A 25,217-nucleotide genomic window follows, 5' to 3' on the forward strand; every position below is an offset into this window, starting at 1 on the left:
ACTCTCTGACTAAAGAAATTCCTCCTCATCTCTTTCCTTAATTCTGAGGCTATGATCTCTGGTCCTAGACTCTCCCACTAGTGGAAACATCCTGAAAAAAACGTGCGTTCTGAGATTGGATTTTTAACCAAGTAAATGATAAAAATATAAATCGCTAGAGATAAAACCGATATTTGGTGAAAGGTCATTGAGTCGGTGTTAACTTTCCTTTCCCTCTGTAGACACTGCCTGACCTGCTAGTGCTCCCAGCTCTTCTTATTTCAGAGAGGTGTGAGGGACTGCAGGTGCTGCAATCTTGAGCAAAACACAAAGTGCTGGAGGAACTCAGCAGGTCAGGCAGCATCTGTGGAGGGAATAGAGAGGTGATGTCTCGGGTCAGGAACATTCTTCAGACTGATGGAGTAGGGGAGATAAAACTTGAAACGAGATGGGGGGGGGGGGGGGGAAGACTTAGCCTGGCAAGTGAAAGGTGGATACAGGTTAAGGGGGATGATTGGGTGCAGTGAGTGACAAAGGCTGGAGGTGATAGGAGACAGAAGGGTGTCAGATAAAGAGCGAAGAGCAGTGAAATATAAAGCCGGAGGGAGGGATATGGGTGGAAGGAGATGTGGAGAAGGAAAGAGGCGGATAGAAGGGAGATGGGGGAACTCTGGGGTGAGAGATGAGTGTACAAAGGTGGGGCAGGAACAGAATAACAGGATGAGGGAGGTTGTTGGAATAGATTGACATCTTTTTCCTTTTTACATTGAAAGGCAAATTAATAACCTGACTAAAAATGCTGACTTTCAGGCTAAAATCCAGGTTTTTTTTCATGATCTGTGTGGGGTTGCAGAGTTGTAACTATGTGTTTCACAATACTTGTGTTTTGTATATGGGTGTTTCAGTAAATGAGGGAACCATCCCGTGACGTGGGTGGTCAAATTTGAAAGTTATTAAATCATAATGAAATACCGCAGGATTAAAAATGGGTCTACCTCTGATCCTTATGAGCTAATTTGCGATCAAAGTCGATCAAAATTTGACCAAAATTTAATCAAAATTTGGAAATACCTTCAAAATACCTTCAAAAATTGAGAAAAAAGAATGATTTACTAAACATGCATATGGGACACTTACTGATTTTGAAGCTAGCTTACAAAATGCCGGCACCCAACCCACCACGAGGCCTGTAATTAATGCCACGGTCATTATAATTGCGTTGTTTACATATATTTTTTTAAGTGCAAACAAAAACCTCATTATAGTGCTATAAATAACATTCCCGACGTTACTCAATGGGACAACAGAATGAGACATCTCGCTACAATAGGTGAGCAAACTAGTTTTATATTTCATGATTTTGTTCTATTCACTATTAAGTTTTTTAATGGAAAGCTTAAACACAAAATACAAACAATAAAAAAAGAAACAGTAAATATAAAAATGGTTACTCTGCTTTTAATTCACACGTTTAATACGTGTCCAAATTGACACTGCTACTCGTTCTGCTGCAAAAACCTAGGGCATCAGAAAACCATCTTATCGGGTGATAATAAATGATAATAAATCATAAGTATAATCAGAATTTAGCTTGTACAGTTATTTAGTTGCAAAATTAATGTAATCTTTCTGGTATAAATTAACCTCAGGATTTGCTTGAAAAATGTCACACAAAAAAGGCAAGAAAACAATATTTTTCTTTGTAAAAACAGATATATTTATTTTTGCTTCATGCCACAGAGGGCAGTGGAGGCCAAAACACTGGATGGATTTAAGAGAGTTAGATAGAGCTCTAGGGGCAAGTGGAATCAAGGGATATGGGGAGAAGGCAGGCACGGGTTATTGATTGGGGACGATCAGCCATGATCACAATGTATGACGGTGCTGGCTCGAAGGGCCGAATGGCCTCCTCCTGCACCTATTTTCTGTTTCTATGTCATTATTGTGGCTCTACACCATGATCTATATGACTTAAAAATACAGGATATGAAATAATGGGAATATTACGTAAAAAACAGGAAAACAACCAGGAGGTTTGGAGACCTTCAGTTTCACTGCTGAGTGATGTGTTTATGGAAACACCCATATACATGATATTTTGTATTTATCCATTTGTTAGATGCAATTGTACTAACGCTTGTGTATTGTCATTTAGACAAAGACAGTATTCCTAATTTTGGAAATGCTTCCCCCATGGATTCATTTTGCACGGACATGGATTATTCGTTGTTCTACCGTCTTCTTCATCTGATCATCATAAAGGGCACTGAGGTCCTCCTGCAGATATTCGATCGGGCAGTACCACCTCAGGCACTGAAGAGGGAACTGCTGAAAAATAAACGTCTTTTAGAGCCTTACCATAAGGTTGGTTCCAAGACCACGGTGGATGCCGGTGATTGGGGTTTACTGTACCCCCCCAACAATGAGCAGCCCTCCTCACATACCTTTGACATCACGTTGCTGGCATCGCTCATGAGACACTTGAAGGTCCTTCCTGCACCACGGAGAGGCTGGGCCAACGAGCTGTCGCCCAATGACCACAGCAGAGGTGCCGCCTTGTTGCACCTCTGCCGCATGCGGAGTAGACTGCTCTTCGAAACTCTCAACACCGGCATCAAAGAGTCCGAGTTTGCCGTCATGTGGGACAGGATCACAGAGATCTTGATGGACCTGGGGGCAGATAAAGACGAGCTGCAAGATCTGAAGAGTTTTCCCATCGAAGGCCTGTGGGAGGATCATCACCGACTGGCTGGTTACCTGGGCAGACCGGTGGCTGACGTAATGCATCTGCTCCTGTCGCTTGTTCAGCAAGGTAGCCCGGCTTCACCAGCTCAACTCCCCACTTTTGTATCTGAACGTTTCGTACACGCATAGGAGCAGAATTAGTCAATTAGTTTGGTTCATCGGGTCTGCTCGCCATTCAATCATGGCTGATTCCAAGATGGCCCCCGACCCAGGAGACTATTTGTGTGCTGGCTACAAACTCATTACAATCGCTCCACACTCTTAAATCTCCATTCCTACAGCAACATCTCTTACTTTAACTGCCTTATCATGTATCTATACACTGTAAAAGACCTCTGTACACGTGGCAATAAACTAAACTGAACTGATCTAATCTTCCCTCGCAACCCCATTCTCCTGCCTTCTCCCCATAACCGTTGGCGCCCATATTAATCAAGAACCTATCAATCTCCTCTTTAGAGATGCCCATTGACCTGGCCTCCACAGCTGTCTGTGGCGATAACTTCCACAGCCTCATATTATACACCTTCAAGTACTAAACTGTTTTATTGAACACTGCACAGCACCAACAACCATCTCAGCAACCGTGTCTATGGACTCCTATGGACCGTGTCTTTAGTTTGCTGTACGGACTCCGGTTGTGCACTATTCAACTCTTGAACAGACATTCATTCGCTAGAGATGAATTCATGATCTTCCAATCTACCCCATTATAGCCCTTGCACCTTTTTTATCTGCACTTTTTCTGTAGCTATACCATTATATTCTGCTCTTTGTCTATTTTCTCTTTTGCACTACATACTCCTGCATGGGGTGATTTGTCTGCACAGCACGCAAAATAAAGTTGTTCACTTTATCCTAGTACACACGACCATAATAAACCAGTACCAATAATATACTGAAAAGGGCATTAAGAAAAATACTTGTATTTTAACCATAGCTACAAGAACAAAAATAAATAAAGTGGATCCATTGGTTGTACTAGCTGACATGACAACCCCTAGATGAGTCTCCTCTCCATATTGGATGGAATTTATCCTAGTGTCGAGGGTCTACAGTAAACTCATTTTTCTTTGCATAATCCCGGTTCGATCCAGACTAAGGGTGCTGTCTGTATGGAGTTTATACGTTCTCCCAATGTCCCCACATTCTCCAAGATCTTCGGTTTCCTCCCACATTCTAAAGACGTACAGGTTTGTAGGTTGATGGGCTTGGTATACATGTAACCTGTCCCTAGTGTGTGTAGGGTGGTGTTAATGTGCAGGGATCACGGGTCGGTGCGGACTCGGTGGGCTGAAGGGCCTGTTTCGCGCTGTGTCTCTAAACTAAACTAAATAGTATCTGGACTACACGTCTTCCCACCCTGCCCCCTGTAAAGACTACATCCCCTACTCCCAATTCCTCCGCCTACGCCGCATCTGTTCCCAGGATGAGACATTTCATACCAGGGCATCGGAAATGTCCTCGTTCTTCAGGGAACGGGGATTCCCCTCCGCCACCATAGATGAGGCTCACACCAGGGTCTCATCCATACCCCGTAACACTGCTCTCTCTCCCCATCCCCGCACACGCAACAAGGGCAGAGTCCCTCTGGTCCTCACCTTTCACCCCACCAGCCGGCAAATACAACACATAATTCTCCGCCATTTCCGCCACCTCCAACGTGACCCCACCACTCGCCACATCTTCCCATCTCCCCCCATGTCTGCCTTCCGCAAAGACCGCACCCTCTGCAACTCCCTCGTCAATTCTTCCCTTCCCTCCCGCACCACACCCTCCCCGGGCACTTTCCGTTGCAACCGCAAGAAATGCAACACCTGTCCCTTCACCTCCCCCCTCGACTCCATTCAAGGTCCCAAGCAGTCGTTCCAGGTGCGACAAAGGTTCACCTGTATCTCCTCCAACCTCATCTACTGCATCCGCTGCTCTAGATGTCAGCTGATTTACATCGGTGAGACCAAGCATAGGTTGGACGATCGTTTCGCCGAACACCTCCGCTCAGTCCGCAATAACCTACCTGACCTCCCGCTGGCTCAGCACTTCAACTTCCCCTCCCATTCCCAATCCGACCTCTCTGTCCTGGGTCTCCTCCATTGCCAGAGTGAGCAACAGCGGAAATTGGAGGAACAGCACCTCATATTCCGTCTGGGGACCTTGCGTCCTTATGGCATTAACATTGAATTCTCCCAATTTGGCTAGCCCTTGCTGTCTCCTCCCCTTCCTTAACCCTCTAGCTGTCTCCTCCCACCCTCCCATCGGCCCGCCCTTGGGCTCCTCCTCCTCCTCCCCTTTTCCTTCTTTCTTTCCCCCCCCCACCCCCCATCAGTCTGAAGAAGGGTTTCGGCCCGAAACGTCGCCTATTTCCTTCGCTCCATAGATGCTGCTGCACCCGCTGAGTTTCCCCAGCAATTTTGTGTACCTTAAATAGTATCAAGCAGCTTTGGCTTAAAGTAACTGAACTCTGATGTTAGCAGACAGCTGAAGGTAACTTGTCAGCTGAAGTTTCTCTGGGTGTCATTAAGAGTCGAGCGTTTAATTGTCATTCTTCCTCGTGTCCGGCCATCTTCCATATCACGTCTTTCCAGTCGGTCAGTGACGGAACAAATAATAACCAATAATAGAATAATTTAATAACCCTAATACGAGGTAACCATAATACCACAAAATTGAAGTCTGTAGTGCAACCAAAAACACAGTCTGTAGAAGATCATAGTTGCTGAGGTTAGAGTTGTGCAATGTTCAGGAGCCTGACACTTGCTGGGAAGAAGAAGCTGTTCTTGAACCTGGAGATCACGGACCATCATCAACACTAAATCTCTCTCATTTCTTTGCTTCAACAGGAATGACCACACAATCAACAGAGGCGACTGCACCACCAACTAGCAGTAAGTAATTGTTATACCGGATGTATGTGGAATAAAACATGCCCATTGTTTTATTAGACTGAACATTTTACAAAGTAATTGGGATGCCATAAGACTACCAAAAACCTGAATAGCTTTCAAATTGTTTGGTGCAAAATTCTCCTTGTGAGAAATGCTCGGCGAAAGGGACTGCTGGATGTGGCCTGTTGCCGCCAATGCTTTTTTCAGGCAAGTCTTGAGAGGGAAGACCAGACTGTGTAATGTGACCGTCATGCAGAAGTGGGGAGCACGTTGCAAGCTGCTCACACTCTCTCTGGTTCCAGCGGTGGGGGCTGGCAGCGTGGAGGGCAGTGGTAATTCTCAGTGATGGTCAAAGACATTCGGCTAACCAGTTGCTATTTCTTTTGCCAGCTGTTTTATCCGCACTTCCTCCTCCACCTGACATAAAAGAAAAAGTAAATTACTCGGGGAGTCCAGTAGACGATGATCACTCAATGGTAAGACCTTCCTCTTGTAAGTAGATAAAAAATGCTGGAAAAACTCAGCGGGTCAGGTAGCATCCATGGAGAAAAGGAGAAGGCGACGTTTTGGGTTGCCTACTCCTTTTCTCCATAGATGCTGCCTCATCCGTTGAGTTTCTCCAGCATTTTTTGTCTTCTTTGGATCTTTCCAACATCTGCCGTTCCTTCTTAAACATTTCCTCTTGTCAGTTATCACTAACGAAGTTTGTAAGCTGGACGTGTGTGACTTTATTAATGAGTGGTTAAACAATCCACTCATCTCATAGCATACAGAAAAGAGAGGGAAGCATTCTAACTGTTGTCAAAGCCTCTGTTCTGTCAGCTTCCCTTGGTCAGGATATTGTTGCTGGTCCCACACTGACTGATGCACCTTTTTACAATGCTGCTGAAGCTGATAAAATAAATACTTTACTCATCCACATGCCACAGGAAAGGGGATTGGAGCTCCTCAGTGTATTTGTACAATGCTAATCTGACACCTTTCTTCATGTAAGCCTTCTCACGTTTCTATATTTAATCGATGCATTGATTAAAACATTCCTTCTATGCCGTGTATTATTCATACCTTCCTCTAACCCTGGACATGCCCACTCTGCAGCCAAAATCACCTTTCTAGGTTGACACAGAGTGCTGGAGTAACTCTGCGGGTCGGGCAGCATCTCTGGAGAACTCCGATAGGTGACATTTCGGGTCAGGACCCTTCTTCTGTATAAGTTATTTGTAAAGGAAAGTATTTTGCCGTTCCATCGTTGGTTAAAAGTTTGAGAAATTGTTAGAGCCACACAGCATGGAATCAGGCCCTTCAGCCCATCGCTTCTGTGCCAGCCAAGAGGCCTATATATGCTAGTCCCATATTCTATCCATGTATCCGTGCAAATGCTTTAACCATTGTGTTGTATCTGCCTCTACCACCGCTATCCTCGTGGATGAAACCCTCTCAGAACTTCTTTAAATATTTTCCCTCTCTCCTTCAACCTATGTCCTCTAGTATTAGAATCCCTGCCCTTTTACAAGATCTACACCATGTATGCTCCTTATAATTTAATAAACCTCTTTACTTTCACCTCTCAGCCTCCTGAGCTCCAGTGAGAACAATCCCAACCTGTCCAATCTCCCTCCATACCCAGCCACAGCCTAGCGAGCCTCTTCTGCACTCTTTCTAGTGCAACCACATGCTGTCTGTAGAATGGACTGGACACAACACAATGTCCCCGCTCATATACTCAATACCTCTGCCGATGAAGGTGTAAACGCAGCCTTTACTACACTATCAACATGTGTCAGGGAGTGATGGACGCACCCCAGGGTTCCTCCTTGCATCCACGCTTCTAATGTCCCTGCTGTTTACTGTAGTAGTCCAGCCTGTATTAGGCTGCCCAAATTGCATTGACTGTGCCCTGGTCTGGATTGGATTCCACCTGCTACCGCTCTGGCCAACATTGCAGCTGATAGACATAGAAACATAGAAAATAGGTGCAGGAGTAGGCCATTCGGCCCTTGGAGCCTGCACCGCCATTCGATATGATCATGGCTGATCATCCAACAGTATCCCATCCCTGCCTTCTCTCCATACCCCCTGATCCCTTTAGCCACAAGGGCCACATCTAACTCCCTCTTAAATATAGCCAATGAACTGGCCTCAACCACCTTCTGTGGCAGAGAATTCCACAGATAATCCATGGCCAGCTCCATCCTGAGGTGACCAATCTCACTCTCTGCAACTTCAATCTTTGTGCCATCAGCAAACGTACTTATCAGACCACAGACATTCTCTGCAGGCACCCCAGTGTTACGCAGAATGCTTCATAGAAATTCACACTTTACAGCATTGAGAAAGGTCCCTTAATCTTACCAGCTTTGTTCAGTGCCCTCAAGGGACATGCTGAGTCTCAACACTCACTATTTATCTTTCAATCGCCTCCCACATATCGGATGTTGTTCTTCCCTCCAACAGCTGCTCAAAACTACTTGGACCATAAGAATCAGGCCATTCGGCCCATCTAGTCACCTGCCAGATCCTGTACTATTGAAGTCAGACCTCTGCTAATTCAAGGACTGAACTCCGGGCCTAGCCTTGTCCACTATATTATATTTATCTTCATGTTCATGATTAGATTTAAAATTGGAATTCTATTTAGTGGACTTATTTTCTTTTCCTCCCACTGCAGGTGTTAATAACCAAAACAAAGTCAAAGAAGAAAAAGAAAAGGTCTAAAAGTAAAAAGGTAAGCATTCACCAGTGTACTGAAGATAGACACAAAAAGCTGGAGTAACTCAAGGCAAGGCAACTTTATTTATATAGCACATTTCATACACGAGGCAGACTCAAAGTGCTTCACATAAAAACATGTCATACAATAAAATGAAATAATAAAATGAAATAAAATAGAAGAATTAAAAGAAAAGAAAAGCAAAATTAAAAATGCATTATAAAAAGTGCAAAAGTTAAAAGTGCAATGTAGTTAAGATTTAGCTGAAAGCTAAAGTAAACATAAAAGTTTTCAGTCTTGTTTTAAAAGTGGTCAAAGTTGAGGCAAGTCTTAAATCTTCAGGAAGTTTATTCCAGCTATTTGTTGCATAGTAACTAAATCCTGCTTTCCCATGTTTTGTATTTACTCTGGGAATCACTAACAGATCGGTTTCAGAAGATCTTAGCGGTCTAGAAGGCTTATATAGTGGAAGCATGTCAGTGATATACTTTGGCCCTAAACCATGTAGTGATTTATAGGTGAGCAGCAGGATTTTGAAATCAATTCTCTGACATACAGGGAGCCAATGTAAGGATTTAAGAATTGGTGTAATGTGTTCAAATTTTTTGGTCTTTGTTAGAACTCTAGCAACAGCGTTCTGAACAAGCTGTAGCTGCCTGACAGTTTTTTTCGGAAGACCTGCAAGGAGACCGTTACAATAATCTAGCCTACTAGTAATAAAGGCATGTACAAGTTTTTCTAAGTCTTGAGCTGACATGAGTCCTCTTAATCTTGCTACGTTTTTGAGGTGATAGTAGGCCGATTTTGTTACTGATTTGATGTGACTGTCGAAATGTAAATCTGAATCCATAATAACCCCAAGATTTCTGGCTTTGTTTGAAGTTTTCAGGGACAGAGAGTGAAGGTGTTGGGTTACTTTAAGCCTTTCTTTTTTAGCACCAAAAACAATTATCTCCGTTTTGTCCTTATTTAGTTGAAGGAAATGTTGGCACATCCAGTCTTTGACTTGCTCAATGCACTGGCACAGCAGATCTATGGGGCGATAGTCATTTGGTGATAGCGCTACATAGATTTGAGTGTCATCGGCATAGCAGTGGTGGTCAATATTATTATTTCGCATGATTTGCCCTAGTGGGAGCATGTAGATGTTGAATAAAGAGGGCCCTAAGACCGAACTTTGCGGGACTCCACACGTCACGTTGGTTAGTTCTGATACAAAGTCGCCAATGGAAACAAAATAGTTCCTATCTTGTAGATATGACCTGAACCAACTTAAGACTGTGCCTGAAAGCCCCACCCATTTTTCCAATCTGTCCAAAAGTATTGAGTGATCAACAGTGTCGAATGCAGCACTGAGGTCTAATAGCATTAATATTGAAACTTTGCCAGAGTCTGTGTTAAGACGGATGTCGTTTACAACTTTAATAAGGGCGGTCTCGGTGCTATGAAGAGGTCGAAATCCTGACTGGAAGTTGTCGTAGCAGCCAGTTGAAGCCAGGAAGTGATTAAGTTGCTGGAGGACAACTTTCTCAATGATTTTACTTATGAAAGATAGGTTTGATATTGGTCTATAGTTGTTAATAATAGAGGCATCTAGGCTCTGCTTTTTTAAAAGAGGTTTAATAACTGCAGTTTTCAAGGCTTTTGGGAAATTGCCTGATTGAAGAGAGCTGTTAACTATTTGCAGTATGTCTATTGCTAGGCAATCAAAAACATTCTTAAAGAGGTTGGTAGGTAAAGCATCAAGGCAGCAGGTGGATGGCCTTAGTTGTGTCACCGTTTCCACAAGAGTTTTAGAGTCTATGACATTAAAGCATGTCATCATTGCCACGTTACTTTTGCCTAAACAGGGTGGTGATCCAACATTTTTGTTTGAAGCGGAGATATTGATGGCACGTCTGATGCCTTCAATTTTATCAGTATAAAATAATGCAAACTCATTGCATTTCTGCGTGGAATGGAGTTCAGGTGGTATTTGTGTTGGGGGGGTTGGTCAGTCTGTCAACAGTTGCAAATAGGGTTTTTGCCTTATTAGTGTTGTTGTTAATGATATTGGAGAAAAATGTTTCTCTAGCACTTTTTAAGTCTAAATTGTAGGCACGGAGGCTCTCTTTATAGATGTCATGGTGAATGTGAAGTTTTGTTTTCCGCCAGATGCATTCAGCTTTCCGGCATTCTCTTTTCTGGGCTGTTACAAAAGCAGCTTTTCTCCAGGGTGCCTTTTGCTTACCAGAAATCGTTTTAAATGTAACAGGTGCAATGACATCTATAACTTTCACAATTTTGGAATTAAAGTTATCTACAAGATCATCAGCAGAACATGGGTTTAGAGGTGGTAACAAGGACATGGCATTTTTAAAGAGTACATTAGAATGTTCATTTATATACCGTTTTTTGACAGTATTTGATTTTGTCTGTATGTCGGGAATAAAAGATATATTAAAGAAAACACAGAAGTGGTCAGACAATGAAGGATCAGTCACGAAAATATCAGAAATATTGAGACCCTTTGTGATAATCAAGTCCAGGGTGTGCCCCTTACAATGAGTAGCCTCTTTCACATGTTGAGACAGTTCAAATGTGTCTAAAATAGTAAAAAATTATTTTGCACCCTTGTCATTCAAATCATCAGTATGAAAATTAAAATCACCAGTTATAACTAGACAGTCAAAGTCAGTGGAGATGCTAGACAATAATTCTGTAAAGTCATCGAAAAAATTTGCATAATATTTAGGTGGCCTGTAAATAATTAATAGGAGAACTCTGGGGGAACATTTCAATACAGCACAAAGGTATTCGAATGATGGAAAATCACCAAGTGATATCTGTTTCCCCTGAAATACAAACTCAGCGGGACAGGCAGCATCTCTGGGGAGAAGGAATGGGTGACGTTTCGGGTCAAGACCCTTTTACTGAGTACTAATTTGTGGGCAAAAAGAAACATGTTCTTTCCAGTCGAGTATAAATGTTTTTAAAGAGCTGCCAGTTTGTGAGAGCCACACAGTGCGGGTCTGTAGTGTTTTTGTTGTATTTTTTTTTACCAGAAATTGTTGAATCAATTATTTACAATAATAATTACAGTACAAAATTAAACGGAACAAAACCCACCACCATGATACAAGACAAACATATACTAAATAAGCTATTATACAACTATATGACAATCCTTATTGAGGATGACTTCCACCCACACGGTGCCCAGCTGTCTCAGAAATCCCCCAGGGCGTCCATGGACAGCGCTTAATCCCTCTCAAGCACCACCCGGGCGCGGACGTAACCCTGGAAAAGGGGCAGGCAGTCGGCTCGGGCAGAGCCCTCTTCTGCCTGGATAGAAAGGTTTGGTACACATCGTTCCTTGCCGCTAGTCTCAATGATGGTTCATCAACCTGTAAGCAGCTTAAGCTGTTAAGGGCATGACCACCTAATTTAGTTAATACATTTTATATTGTATACTTTAGTGATCTTTTTGAAATATAAAACATTGAAGTTTTTAACCTCAGGTGTGGGTATGGAGTACTGGCGCGTACTATCACATTGAACACCGGGAAGATTGTGTGTGTGTTTGCTGCAGTGAATTCACAACCCCATGCATCCTGGATTTGCCTCCGTGGCATCTGAAAGTATCACATGCCACTTGTACTGGTTATTTATGTTTAATTTTGCTCTGGTAAAAGTCAACGTCCAAATTGCCTGGCGGGAGGGAACAATGCGTACAAATTAGCCAGAAAAAGCAGCATACCGGAGGACTGGGAGAAATTCAGAGACCAACAGAGGAGGACAAAGGGCTTAATTAGGAAAGGAAAAATAGATTATGAAAGAAAACTGGCAGGGAACATAAAAACTGACTGCAAAAGTTTTTATAGATATGTGAAAAGAAAGAGATTAGTTAAAACAAATGTAGGTCCCTTGCAGTCAGAAACGGGTGAGTTGATCATGGAAAAAAAAAAGAGTTAGATGTGGCCCTTGTGGCTAAGGGGATCAGAGGGTATGGAGAGAAGGCAGGTACGGGATACTGAGTTGGATGATCAGCCATGATCATATTGAATGGCGGTGCAGGCTCGAAGGGCCAAATGGCCTACTCCTGCACCTAATTTCTATGTTTCTATGTTTCTAATTGTCATTTTCTGTTCCGCTGTTGTCCTCTTTGGTTGGAGCTAACTTAGAACTATGTGCGGTCAGATAGCCGGGGCATTCTGAAGGGAATAAGATGCAAGTGAATGGAACGTACTTTGAGGATAAAAGCACTGAAAAGCTACTATCTTAGTTATTACAGTATTACACAATAGGGGGATTAAGAATCAGAGGACATAGGCTTAAGGTGAGAGGGGTAAGATTTAATAGGAACCTTTTCACTCCGAGGGTGGTTAATATATGGAACGAGCTGCCAGAGGAGGAAGTTGAGGCTCGGATTATAACAACATTTAGAGACATTTGGACAGGTACATGGAAAAGAAAGATTTAGAGGGATACGGGCCACATGTGGGTAGGTGGGGCTAGTGTAGATGGAGCATCTTGGTCGGTGTGGGCAAGTTGGGCGGAAGGGCCTGTTTCTGTGCTATCAGATGTTTACCTTTTGTGTTGCAATTTTAATTGTTGATTAGTCCCATGTAATTATTAAATTGTCAATAGAATACCTTGTGATCAGAAACGGGGGTAGAAAAATATAAACCAGTATTAGCCAGAATACAAGGACTGTGAAGCAATTGCGGAGAATCACTGGTAATTAAAGAGTAGAATATACGTGGGGGTTTACAATGATAGCAGCAATTACAAAATGGGAACGTAATAAATCACTTAAATACCCCACTCGCTTGAATCCTGTACAAGTGTACTTATTGTTACTGGTCAGATAGAAAGAAGCACAAGGGTCAATGTAATCAGTCCGGGTCAATATATATGTATGTATGTGTATATATGTGTGTATACACACACATACACATACACATACACATACACACACTCACACTTACTTTTGAAAATTGACTTAGTAACTTTTTCACACCAAGGGTGTTGGGTGTATGGAACAAGCTGCCAGGGCAGGTAGTTGAGGCAGGGACTATCCCAACGTTTAAGAAATAGCTAGACAGGTGCATGGATAGGACAAGTTTGGAGGGATATGAACCAAATGCAGGTTGGTGGGATTAGTGTAGCTGGGACATGATGGCCGGTGTGGGCGAGTTGGGCCGAAGGGCCTGTTTCCACACTCCATCACTTTGACTCAATGACTCTATCACTCTGCACGCACACATATGTACACAAAAAAAACCAATAATAGTGCAAAAAAGATGTGATGTTGTTATTTTGATGGAGAATAAGACGTATTTTTAGGAGTCTGGTGCAGATAACATTTGCTGATGTCATTTTGTCTTTCCAGGCTATAGTGCAGGAGGATGATCATCACACAACACAAGCCGCTGGTTCTACTGAGCAGTAAGTTAGGCAAGATGTCCACGTCTACACAGTGTGTTCCAACCCTTCTGAAATTTCAGGGGCCATTCTACAAAATGCCTTCCCTGTGTCTCTAGCCTCTGTTCTCACCCCATTTCCTGCCTGCCAGAATAGAGAGAGAGAGAGAAAAAAAGCTTCCTCTGGTCCTCACCTTTCACCAGGCGGTGACGATGTGATGCATCCAGCACATCACCACCACCCGAAGGGCCCTTCGGCCCACAGATTCCATGCCAACAATCACCTGTACACTAGTTCTATCCAGTTGGACCCCACCATCAGTCGCGTCCTGCCCATCTCTTACCTCCCCTCCACTGAGCAAACCATTCCCTCCCTCACCCCCTGGTCCACCCACCCCTGACACTTTCCCCTACTTGTCTTTGCACCTCCTCCCTCCATCACCAACCAGGGACTGGACAGGGGCAGCAGAGTGGCACAGCGGTAGAGTTGCTGCCTCACAGCGCCAGAGACCCGGGTTCAATCCTGACTGCGGGTGCTGTCGGTACGGTGTTTGTAAGTTCTCCCCTTGACCTGCGTGGGTTTTCTCCAGGCGCTCCAGTTTCCATCCACGCTCCAAAGACGTGCAGGTTTGCAGGTTAATTGGATCAGGTAAAATTGTAAATTGTCCCTAGTGTGTAGGATGGTGTTAAGTGTACGGGGTGATCACTGGTCGGCGCTGACTCGGTGGGCCGAAGCGTCTGTTTCCGCGCTGTATCTCTCAAGTCTAAAGAGCCCTAACAGGTGAGACATTCACAATTCATCTGACGAGGCCGTACATTCATTCTAGTTACTGATGTTTAATGTTTTTGTTGTGGTGACAGTGAGGCCCTATCGACCCCTGTGCAGGAAGACCAAGCCATTCAGGTGGCAAGCAGCGCCTGTCACGTGGCTACATCGGGAGTGGTTCCCATCGACTCCTCGCTCTTGCCTCTGCCCACCGCGACCCATCCCACTGCTCCCTCTTTGACCAGTGAGGGGGTTAACCACACCTACCACAGTGATGGCGAGCAGGATGGTGTTCCCACGCACAACAACAAGCCCAATGCGGTAAGTTTGAATTTCCTCTTCAAAAAAAAAAGTCAAAACAAAAGTTTGTGTCACAGTTGGGCCATTCTTAGTCACGTGTGTGGCCAAACATATGAAACATTGTGGAATACACCTCTTGTAATTCTGAAAGCATTACAGGAATATTGTTTTGTACTGTACATATTATTCATATTTTTTTCAAAGTTTATCAAGTTAAATTTTTATGTTATGCTAACAATGTTTAGGGTCAGAGGTCAAATATTAAGGGATAAGGGATATGGAAAGAAGGCAGGAACAGGGTACTGATTGTAGATGATCAGCCATGATCACATTGAATGGCGGTGCTGGCTCGAAGGGCCGAATGTCCTGCACCTATTGTCTATCACTGGTCACGTGTGTGACCTTGCGCGGAAGCATTTTTTTTTCATCTCAGTTTTATCTTACAAGCTCTGTGAATTTTAAAAAGCTAGAATGTTCATATTGTCAGCAGACATGCATTATAGTTCTGTAGGTAGGAAAATAGCAATGAATAAGATTTAATCTCTTACAAGAATTTTTTAATGTCTTACTTTACGCGATGACATCTGGCCACGTGTGTGACATTTTGGTTCACTTTCCAAAGAATGGGCCAGTTGTGCAAGACATTGAAGGGGCCACATTAGGAGTGTTGTGTTCTGACCCAACATCAACATTAGGAAGGATGTTACTCAGTTGGAAAGAGTGCAGAGAAGATTTACGAGGTGTCGCCAGGACTCGAGAGCCTGAGCTATGGGATCAGTAATAATATGTAACTAAACAAGTGCAACCATAGTCGCTGAGGTAGGGTTGAGGTGAGTGTTGTACAGGGTGGTTCAAGAGCCTGAGGGTTGCTGCAAAGAAGAAGCTGCTTGTGATTCTGGAGGTCACGGTTTTCGGGCTCCTGTACCACCTTCCCCATGGTAGCGTGACCAGGGTGGTGTGAATGTTCCATGGTGCTGTGCTCTGCTGTCAATGCTGAAGGACTACATGGGCGGTACATTATTGTAATGGGGGTCATAGATTCCAACACAGGAAGGTTCTTTGTACTGATGATTGTAAAGAGCTTCAATAACGCACTGTTGTCTTTACTACTTTTATTAGTAACTCACAAACAATACTGCACTAGCTGTACGTGGTCCGTCACACGAGCTAGAGAGAGATCAAGGGGTGGGGAGGTTACATTTATACTTGTGATATAGGGAGTGGTTAGTAGTGGTGAGGTCACTATGTTAAAGGCACATCTACATCCTTTCCCTTGGAAACAAGCAATACAGTAGTGACATAGCGACCACGTCTCATGCGCTACGAGCAGGTAGGCAAACAGTTAAACAAGCAGAGGAGCATACAGCTAAGCAAATTCACCATAACGGACAGGCGGCTTAACCAGTCAGCCGGACCGGGTCCGCAGCTCGCCATCTCCTCCCTCTGCAGGAAGAGCAGTAGCCGGAGCGGTGGAAGGAGCCGGGGAACCCGGAGGAGAAAGAGCCGGCGGAGGCAGAGGCGGGGACATAGTGGTGGAATCGGTTGGACGGGCAGGCGAGCCAGGGGAAGCAGGCGGCGAGTGAGGCTGAGAGAGCTGGGAAGGCAGGGACCGAGGCATTCGAGGGGCGGCAGGCAGTGTTTCGTTCAGGGGAGGGGAGAAAGGGACGGCAGACGGCGGAGGAGGCTCGTTGACAGGCCGAAGATGTTGGCGGGTCCGCCGGTAAATGGTGCCGTCGTGGTTGACCAGGTAGGAGCGCGGCGATCCCGCATCACCGACAACGGTGGCAAGCTTAGAGGGACCTGAGGGGGACTGCATCCGGACGACTTGGCCGGGGAACAGACGCGGAAGGGGGCGGCAGGACTGGTCGTGGGAGCGCTTCTGCACTTCGTGCTTGTGAGCAATACGCTCCTGGACAGCAGCAGGCTGGAGGGGAGAGGGCACGAGGGACCGCTGGGTCACAGGGAGTGGAGGTCTCGTAGTGCGAGACATCAGCCGTTTGGCTGGCGAGCCCAGGGCGGTGTCGCGGGAGATGTTACGGATATTAAAAAGGGCTAAGTAAAAATCGGATTCGGACAGTCTACAATGTTCCAGCAAGTCCTTGGCACTGCGGACAGCGCGCTCCGCCAGGCCGTTACTCTGCGGGTACTCTGGACTGCTGGTGTAATGACGGAAGTTCCAGCTGGCAGCGAATCCCCGGAACTCGGCACTGGTGAACTGGCTGCCGTTGTCAGATTGGAGGGTCGCCGGGGAGCCGAAGGTTGCGAAGTGGCGGCGCAGCTTGCCAATGACGGCCGAGAGGCCTGCAGGATCTTGCAGTGCAGGGTTGCCTTTCCCACGGGAACGAGAACCCCTCCCCCGTAGGCATGTAGGCGGGAGTTGTCAACAGTAACTTTCTCATCGGTTCTAATCTTTTTGAAAAGGCTTATTGACATTACATTTGTAACTGCCCCCGTGTCTAGTTTCGCGGAGAAGGTCGAACCATTAACAGTAACTCTGACCGAAGGGTCTGCTATCAGGGCATGTGCATCTAAGAGCGAAAAGATGCTTGCCTCCCCCTGGGAGGAACTGGTATCAGACAAAGGGAGTTCGTCAGGCTGGTGCTGGGAACCAAACTCGCTATCAGCCTGTGCAATGTTGTTTAACATTCTCCGTGGAGCGGGTACTGGCTTGCCCTTGGAGCGGCAAGCTGCAGAGAAATGGTTTAATTTCCTGCAAAAATTACATGTCTTTCCCAAAGCTGGGCACACATTAAACTGGTGGGACGAAAAGTTGCAGTTGGGGCAACGCCGTGGGCTGCCGACGCCGGGTGCAGGGGAGACCTGTTGCCGTGGCGGGCCAGTGTTCCGCCAGCGGGCAGCAGCACTGGCAAAGTTAATGTCATGACCGGCAGGCGACAGTGCCGAGGCGACAGCCTCAGCCATGCGGGAGGCGTGCAGAGCCTCGTCTAAGGACAGGTCGGGCTTCCGCAGAAGTTCAGCCCTAAGCTTATAATCTAAAAGGCCATACACAAGAATATCCCTGGTCACTTGGTCTGGTGTGAGAGCGTCCAGGCGACAACGTCTGGCCATGTGTCGCAACGCGGCGATGTAGTTGTCAACGGACTCGTCAATGATCTGACGCCGATTGAACAGTTTGAACCGCTCTAGAATACAGTTAGTGGGGATGTCGCACATCGCGGTGAATTTAGCCATAAGACATACCGGGTCTCGCGCATCTTCACCTGCAGCATAGACAAACGACTCGGATCGTTCCAGGGCAGCGGGGCCGGCTATGTTGAGGAGGAGAGACGCCCGCATCTCGGCGGTGGCTGCGGGATGGGCAATCGTCAAGTAGTGCTGAAAGTCGCGTCTAAAGACATCCCAACGGTGGGCAATGTCCGAGTCGAAGACAAGAGGATCTGGTTTGCGGCACGAGGTAGCCATGGCACGGGAGATAGAAAAGGGATAGGGAACTGGGTCAAATAAAAAAACAGGAAAACAGGAGGCGCAGAGTCACGATTGTGACACCATGTAAAGAGCTTCAATAACGCACTGTTGTCTTTACTACTTTTATTAGTAACTCACAAACAATACTGCACTAGCTGTACGTGGTCCGTCACATGAGCTAGAGAGAGATCAAGGGGTGGGGAGGTTACATTTATACTTGTGATATAGGGAGTGGTTAGTAGTGGTGAGGTCACTATGTTAAAGGCACATCTACAATGATTATCTTTCTTCTCCAGGATGGGGATTTATTCCCACAGGAAGCCATTGCCAAATCACAGGGCGACGTTGGGCAAAACAGCAAAGGAGATTCCAAAATCAAACAAAAATTGAATGATCTAGAAACTGAAAACAATGTAAGTTTTTTAAATGTTACATTTGCATTATTGTAAGCCGCAGCGTGACATGGTCATAATTGTTCAGTGTAGCACAAACATGTTCATTGGAAACTAGCGAACAGCAAGCATGCGTAGTTTAGTTTATTGTCACGGGTACCGAGGTACAGTGAAAAGCTTTTTTGGTGCACGCTAACCAGTCAACGGAAACACTACACAGTGCCCTCCATAATGTTTGGGACAAAGACCCGTCATTTATTTATTTGACTCTCTACTCCACAACTTGAGATTTGTAATAGAAAAAAATCACATGTGGTTAAAGTGCACATTGTCAGATTTTAATAAAGGCCATTTTTATACATTTTGATTTCACCATGTAGAAATTACAGCAGTGTTTATACACAGTCCCCCCATTTCAGGGCACCATAATGTTTGGGACACAGCAATGTCATGTAAATGAAAGTAGTCATGTTTAGTATTTTGTTGCATATCCTTTGCATGCAATGACTGCTTGAGGTCTGCGATTCATGGACATCACCAGTTGCTGGGTGTCTTCTCTGGTGATGCTCTACCAGGCCTGTATTGCAGCCATCTTTAGCTGATGCTTGTTTTGGGGCTAGTCCCCTTCAGTTTTCTCTTCAGCATATAAAAGGCATGCTCAATTGGGTTCAGATCGGGTCACTGGCCACTCAAGAATTGACCATTTTTTAGCTTTGAAAAACTCCTTTGTTGCTTTAGCAGTATGTTTGGGATCATTGTCTTGCTGTAGAATGAACCGCCGGCCAATGAGTTTTGAGGCATTTGTTTGGATTTGAGCAGATAGGATGTGTCTATACACTTCAGAATTCATTATGCTACTACCATCAACAGTTGTATCATCAATGAAGATAAGTGAGCTAGTACCTTATATAAGTTAATCTTCGTCTCATCTGTCCACAAAACCTTTTTCTAGAACTGTGGTTGCTCTTTTAAGCACTTCTTGGCAAACTGTAACCTGGCCATCCTATTTTTGCAGCTAACCAGTGGTTTGCATCTTGCAGTGCAGCCTCTGTATTTCTGTTCATGAAGTTTTCTGCAGACAGTGGTCATTGACAAATCCACACCTGACTCCTGAAGAGTGTTTCTGATCTGTCGGACAGGTCTTTGGGGATTTTTCTTTATTATAGAGAGAATTCTCTGTCATCAGCTGTGGAGGTCTTCCTTGGCCTGCTAGTCCCTTTGCGATTAGTAAGCTCACCAGTGCCCTCTTTCTTCTTAATGATGTTCCAAACAGTTGTTTTTGGTAAGCCTAAGATTTGGTTGATGTCTCTAACAGTTTTATTCTTGTTTCTCAGTCTCATAATGGTCTCTTTAACTTTCATTGATACAACTTTGGTCCTCATGTTGATAAACAGCAATAAAAGTTTCCAACGGTGATGGAAAGACTGAAGGAAAGACTAGGTGCTGAGAGCTCTCTTATACCTGTATTAAGGAGGCATTTAAACACACCTGAGCAATTACAAACACACGTGAAGCCATGAGTCCCAAACATTATGGTGCCCTGAAATGGGGGGACTGTATAAACATAGCTGCAATTTCTACATGGTGAAACCAAAATGTATAAAAACACCCTTTAATAAAATCTGACAATGTGCACTTTAACCACATGTGATTTTTTTTTTCTATTACAAATCTGAAAATTGTGGTGTACAGAGGCAAATAAATAATTGATTGGTCTTTGTTCCAAACTTTATGGAGGGCACTGTACATGATTACAATCAAGCCTTCCACAATGTACAGATACACGATAAAGGGAATAACGTTTAGTGCATGATAAAGTCCAGTAATAGCTGATTAAAGATAGGCTTCAATGAGGTAGATAGTAGCCCAGGACTAGTTGTTGGTAGGATGGTTCAGAAATTCAGTTAGCATGTTTCCGGTATTTCACTGTCTGAAGAAGGGTCTTGACCCGAAACGTCACCCATTCCTTCTCTCCAGAGATGCTGCCTGTCCAGCTGAGTTACTCCAGCATTTTGTGTCTATCTTCAATCTCGCTGTTGCTGTTCACCAACATACACTTCTGCCTTATCGCATAAAATTAGCATTTTCATTTGAGTTTTAAATGTCTGAATGCTTTTTTTTTTTTTTTGTTGTCAGGATCTTAAGAAAAACTTGGAGTATTTGATGATTCAGTACAAGAAAGAGCAAGAGCAAAGAATGTTTACGGAGAGGCTGTGTACTCAGGTCCAAGAATATCAACAGCTGGAAATGTCTCGGTACGCCTGCATTCATCAGTAATATCCAATAAGCGTCAAATCTCTAATAATCAAAATATGAGCTGGAAAATATTGCTTATTTATATTCTGGAATATGAATTCTGTTGGGAAGACCGCAGCGATTATAGGTTGTTGGTGAGACCGCACTTGGACCACTGTGTGCACCCAGCTACAGGGAGGATGCCATTAAATTGGAAATAGTACAGAAGAGATTCACCAGGATGTTACCTGGGCTTGTGGGCCTGAGTTATAGGGAGAGGTAGGATAGGCTAGGACTTTTTTCTTTGGAGCGTAGGAGGCTGAAGGATGACCTTATTGAGGTGTAGAAGATCATGAAGGGCACGAATAATGTGAATGCTCACACTTTTTTCCCAGCTTAGAAGATTCTAAAACTAGAGGGCATAGGGTTAAGGTGATAGGGGTGAGCTTTAAGAGGGACCTTTTCCCATCTGGAATGCCAGAGGAAGCTATAGAAGTACATACAACTGTGACTTTTAAAATGGTAATTAGACAGGTACATGAATAGGAAAGGTTAGGCGTATATCGGCCAAATGCAGGCAAATAGCCCATTATGCATGGACTAAGTGGGCCGAAGGGCCTGTTTCCATGCTGTACAGCTCTGTGACTATAATCATAATTATACTTTATTAGCCAAGTATGTTTTGCAACATACGAGGAATTTGATTTGCCATACAGTCATACCAATCAAAAGCAACAAGACACACAAAATACATTTTAACATAAACATCCACCACAGTGACCCCTCCACATTCCTCACTGTGATGGAAGGAGAAAACAAAGTTCAATCTCTTCCCTTCTTTGATCTCCCGCCGTCAGGGGCCTCGAGCCTTTCATTGCCGGGACGATCTTGGCTCCCGTAGCCGGAGTCGTGCCCCCCGTGTTGGGGCGATCTCACTCCCACGTCGGGGGGGTCTATGCTCCCCGCGCCAGAAGATCGAACTCCTGAGTCGCGGCAGGGTGGGAGCTCCTGCTGCTTGAAGCTCCTGAACATCGGCTCTTCCCGAGACTGCGAGCTCCTCGATGTTAAGGCCCATAGGTCTTAACATCGAGGAAGGTGGGGGGGGGGAGGGGGGGTGCTCAGTCAGTCCCAGCAAGGCCTCCAACTCCACGATGTTTTAGGCCGCAGTGCATCCGAAGATACAATCCACAAGGTAAGAGATTTTAAAGAAGGTTTCCCTGACCGCCACCCCCCCACATAAAACAAACCAGAGAACATTGAAAATATACTTTTAAAAGCACACTAAAATAACAAAAAAAGTTGAAAAGACAGGTCGACTGTTCGCCAGGCTGCCATTAATTAATATAGTTCACTTGATTAATTATCCTTGAGAAGGTGGCTTCTTCACCCACTGCAGTGCATCTGCTGAAGACAACTTTCAGGGGATGTGCTCCAGGATTTATCCCAACAACAGACATAATTCCCACTCACAATGGTGTAGAAAGAAGCTTGCATATTCTCATACCCATCCTGCCCTCAGCAGTCCAGTGAGAAAGGGAGAATAGTTACGGTTTCTGTTTCTGGTCATTTAATTGCAGATCAAAAGGTGTCATTTTTGGTGATTCAATAAAATCACGGCAGTCATGGTGGCGCAGCGGTAGAATCGGGTTCTATCCTGACTACGGGCGCTGTCTGTACGGAGTTTGTTCGTTCTCCCCGTTACCTGCGTGCGATTTCTCTGAGATCTTCGGTTTCCTCCCACATTCCAACGACGTACAGGTTTGGTAAATTGGCTTGGTAAATGTAAATATTGTCCCTAGTGTGTGTAGGATAGTGTTAATGTGTGGGGATCGCTGGTTGGCACGGACCCGGTGGGCCGAAGGGCCTGTTTCCATGCTGTATCTCTAAACTAAACTAAAACCAAAAACCCATATTTTGCAGTAAAACCTTCTGCAGTTGAAGATGCAGAATTTGGATTTGTGGATAATTATCCCTCTAATTTTATTTACATATAAAACACATCTAAGAAATTAGATTGTGGGCAAAACACAAAGTGCTGGAGGAACTCAGTGGGTCAGGCAGCATCAGTGGAGGGAAATAGACACGCATTTTAGGTCAGGACCCTTCTTCAGACTGATGTCCTGACCCGAAGCATTGCCTGTCCATTCCCTCCACAGATGCTGCCTGACCTGCTGAGTTCCTCCAACACATTGTGCTCACTCAAGATTCCGGCATCTGCAGTTTGTGTCTGCAAATGGGTTGCTTCAGTAACATTTTCAATTTGGTCCTTAGATTAAAGCAACAACTTCAACGGAAAGAAGAGGAAATAAAGAAAATCAATGTACAGTTTGCAACTGAAAGGTATGTTGATTGGATATCCAGGCATGGTTCTGTGGTCAGAGGGGGAGCGTTTAAAGGAGTGTGCAGGACAGGTTTTACTGTTACACCTGGTGATGGGTGCCTGGAATGTGCTGCCAGCAGGTGTGATGGCAGCAGAGGCATTTATACAGGCACGTGGATATGCAGGGAATGACGGAATACCTTATCAGTTTAGTTTATTGTCACATGTACCGAGGTACAGTGAAAAGCTTTTGTTGCGTGCTATCCAGTCAGCAGAATCGAGCCATTCACAGTGTACAGATACATGATAAGGGAATAAAGTTCAGTGCCAAGTAAAGCCAGCAAAGTCCAATCAGGGATAGTCCAAGGGTCAGCAATGAGGTCAGGACTGCTCTCTGGTTGTGGTAGGATGGTTCAGTTGCCTGATAACAGCTGGGAAGAAACTGTCCCTGAATCGGGTGGTGTGCGTTTTCACACTTCTATACCTTTTGCCTGATGGGAGAGGGCAGAAGAGGAAGTGACCAGTGTGCGACTCGTCCTTGATTATACTGCTGGCCTTGCCGAGGCAGCGTAAGGTATAAATGGAGTCAATATGTTGGTTTGTGTGATGGTCTGGGCTGCGTCCACAATTCGTTGCAATTTCTTGCGGTCTCTGATGGAGCTGTTCCCAAACCAAGCTGTGATGCATCATGATTATAATGTTTTCTACGGTGCATCTGTAGAAGTTGGTGAGAGTTGTAGGGGACATGCAGAACATCCGAAGCCTTCTAAGGAGGTAGAGGCATTGGTGTGTTTCCTTGGTCGTTGCTTCAATATGGGTGGTCCAGGATAAGTTGTTGGTGATATTTACCCCTAGGAATTTGACGTTTTCAGCCATCTCTACTTCAGCAGCGTCAATGCAAACTGGGGTATGTGTCGAAGTCAAGAAGTCGATCACTATCTCCTTTGTCTTGCTGACATTGAGAGAAAGGTTGTTGTCTCGACACCAGGACACAAGGTTCCCGATCTCCTTCCTGTACTCCATCTCCTCATTATTTGATATCCGGCCCACAATGGTGGTGTGGTCTGCGAATTTGTATATTGAATTGAATATGGATCATGTGCAGGCAGATGGGGTTGGTTGAAATTGGCATCATATTCAGCACAAGCATTGTGGGCTGTAAGGCCTTGTGAACATCACAAACCAGGCTTGGCAGAATTTAATTTAGATTTGGAATAAATTCTACAGGGAAAGTTTTTTATTTGAATATCACCCAAAGATTTTGGAGCAATGCAATTTAACAATGGAAGGTGATTGTCGAAGAAATTAACTTAGAAGGAAATTAAAGGAAAAAACTAAAAGTTCCAGACTTCGCAGGTTTGCTTCAAGAGACTTTATTGCACGATATCATGGAGAGATGGCGGCAGAAAACTGCTCACCAGTTCTCTGACTTTACAGCAGAATTAGCCGACAGTTATACTGTGCAGAAAACAACTTTTGTTTCCTTTTGTTTGATACTATTCTACGAAAATATTCTATCAACTATATAGTACCAATTATTTCATTAGTCATAACATACTGTTTGCTTATGTTAATCTTCTTCAACAACAGATGATTAATACAATTCAAACACAATACAAGGGCATCTTGACATTATTCTATCTCATCTTTCAAGCGACCCACGTCACCATCCACATCCCAAGCTAATCATAAGCCTCCCATTTACTGCAATGTATCTACGCTACTAGCGGTAGGGTCGCGGGTGATCCACTGTAACTTCTCAGAAATGTAAACAAGCTTCGTTATCTCCTCCCATTTCATGCTTTCGTTCACCATCCACAATTCGTCACTTTCCCAGATTGGAGGTAATACGTATAAACTTACTTTGCTGATTCCCACCAACTTCTTCTGCACCTGGTTAAGCGAGAGCTGCCAATTGTCACATCCAAAACGCCCTTTCGTTACCTTGTTCAATTCCAATCAAAATTAAATACGAAAGGATATTAATTTTTCTTCCACAGTTCTCTGCTTGTTGATCTTTATGATGAACATTTATAATAAGAAAAATATAATAA

The 25,217-nt window shown here is 44.5% G+C and overlaps 1 protein-coding gene across 1 annotated transcript in view; it reads left to right on the forward strand.

Annotated features, from left to right (window-relative positions):
• The window catches only part of dzip3 (DAZ interacting zinc finger protein 3), a 75,844-nt gene that overhangs the window by 34,591 nt on the left and 16,036 nt on the right, over positions 1 to 25,217 (forward strand). Inside the window, exons 14-22 of the mRNA XM_033033372.1 lie at positions 2,135 to 2,791; positions 5,565 to 5,609; positions 6,000 to 6,085; positions 8,278 to 8,334; positions 13,694 to 13,749; positions 14,586 to 14,811; positions 18,513 to 18,629; positions 20,745 to 20,863; positions 23,115 to 23,183. Of these exons, the coding sequence (XP_032889263.1) occupies positions 2,135 to 2,791; positions 5,565 to 5,609; positions 6,000 to 6,085; positions 8,278 to 8,334; positions 13,694 to 13,749; positions 14,586 to 14,811; positions 18,513 to 18,629; positions 20,745 to 20,863; positions 23,115 to 23,183 (1,432 nt within the window). The remainder of the gene's footprint in view (positions 1 to 2,134; positions 2,792 to 5,564; positions 5,610 to 5,999; positions 6,086 to 8,277; positions 8,335 to 13,693; positions 13,750 to 14,585; positions 14,812 to 18,512; positions 18,630 to 20,744; positions 20,864 to 23,114; positions 23,184 to 25,217) is intronic.

Source organism: Amblyraja radiata, chromosome 14 (assembly GCF_010909765.2).
Source record: "Amblyraja radiata isolate CabotCenter1 chromosome 14, sAmbRad1.1.pri, whole genome shotgun sequence".
Classification (NCBI taxonomy): Eukaryota; Metazoa; Chordata; class Chondrichthyes; order Rajiformes; family Rajidae; genus Amblyraja; species Amblyraja radiata.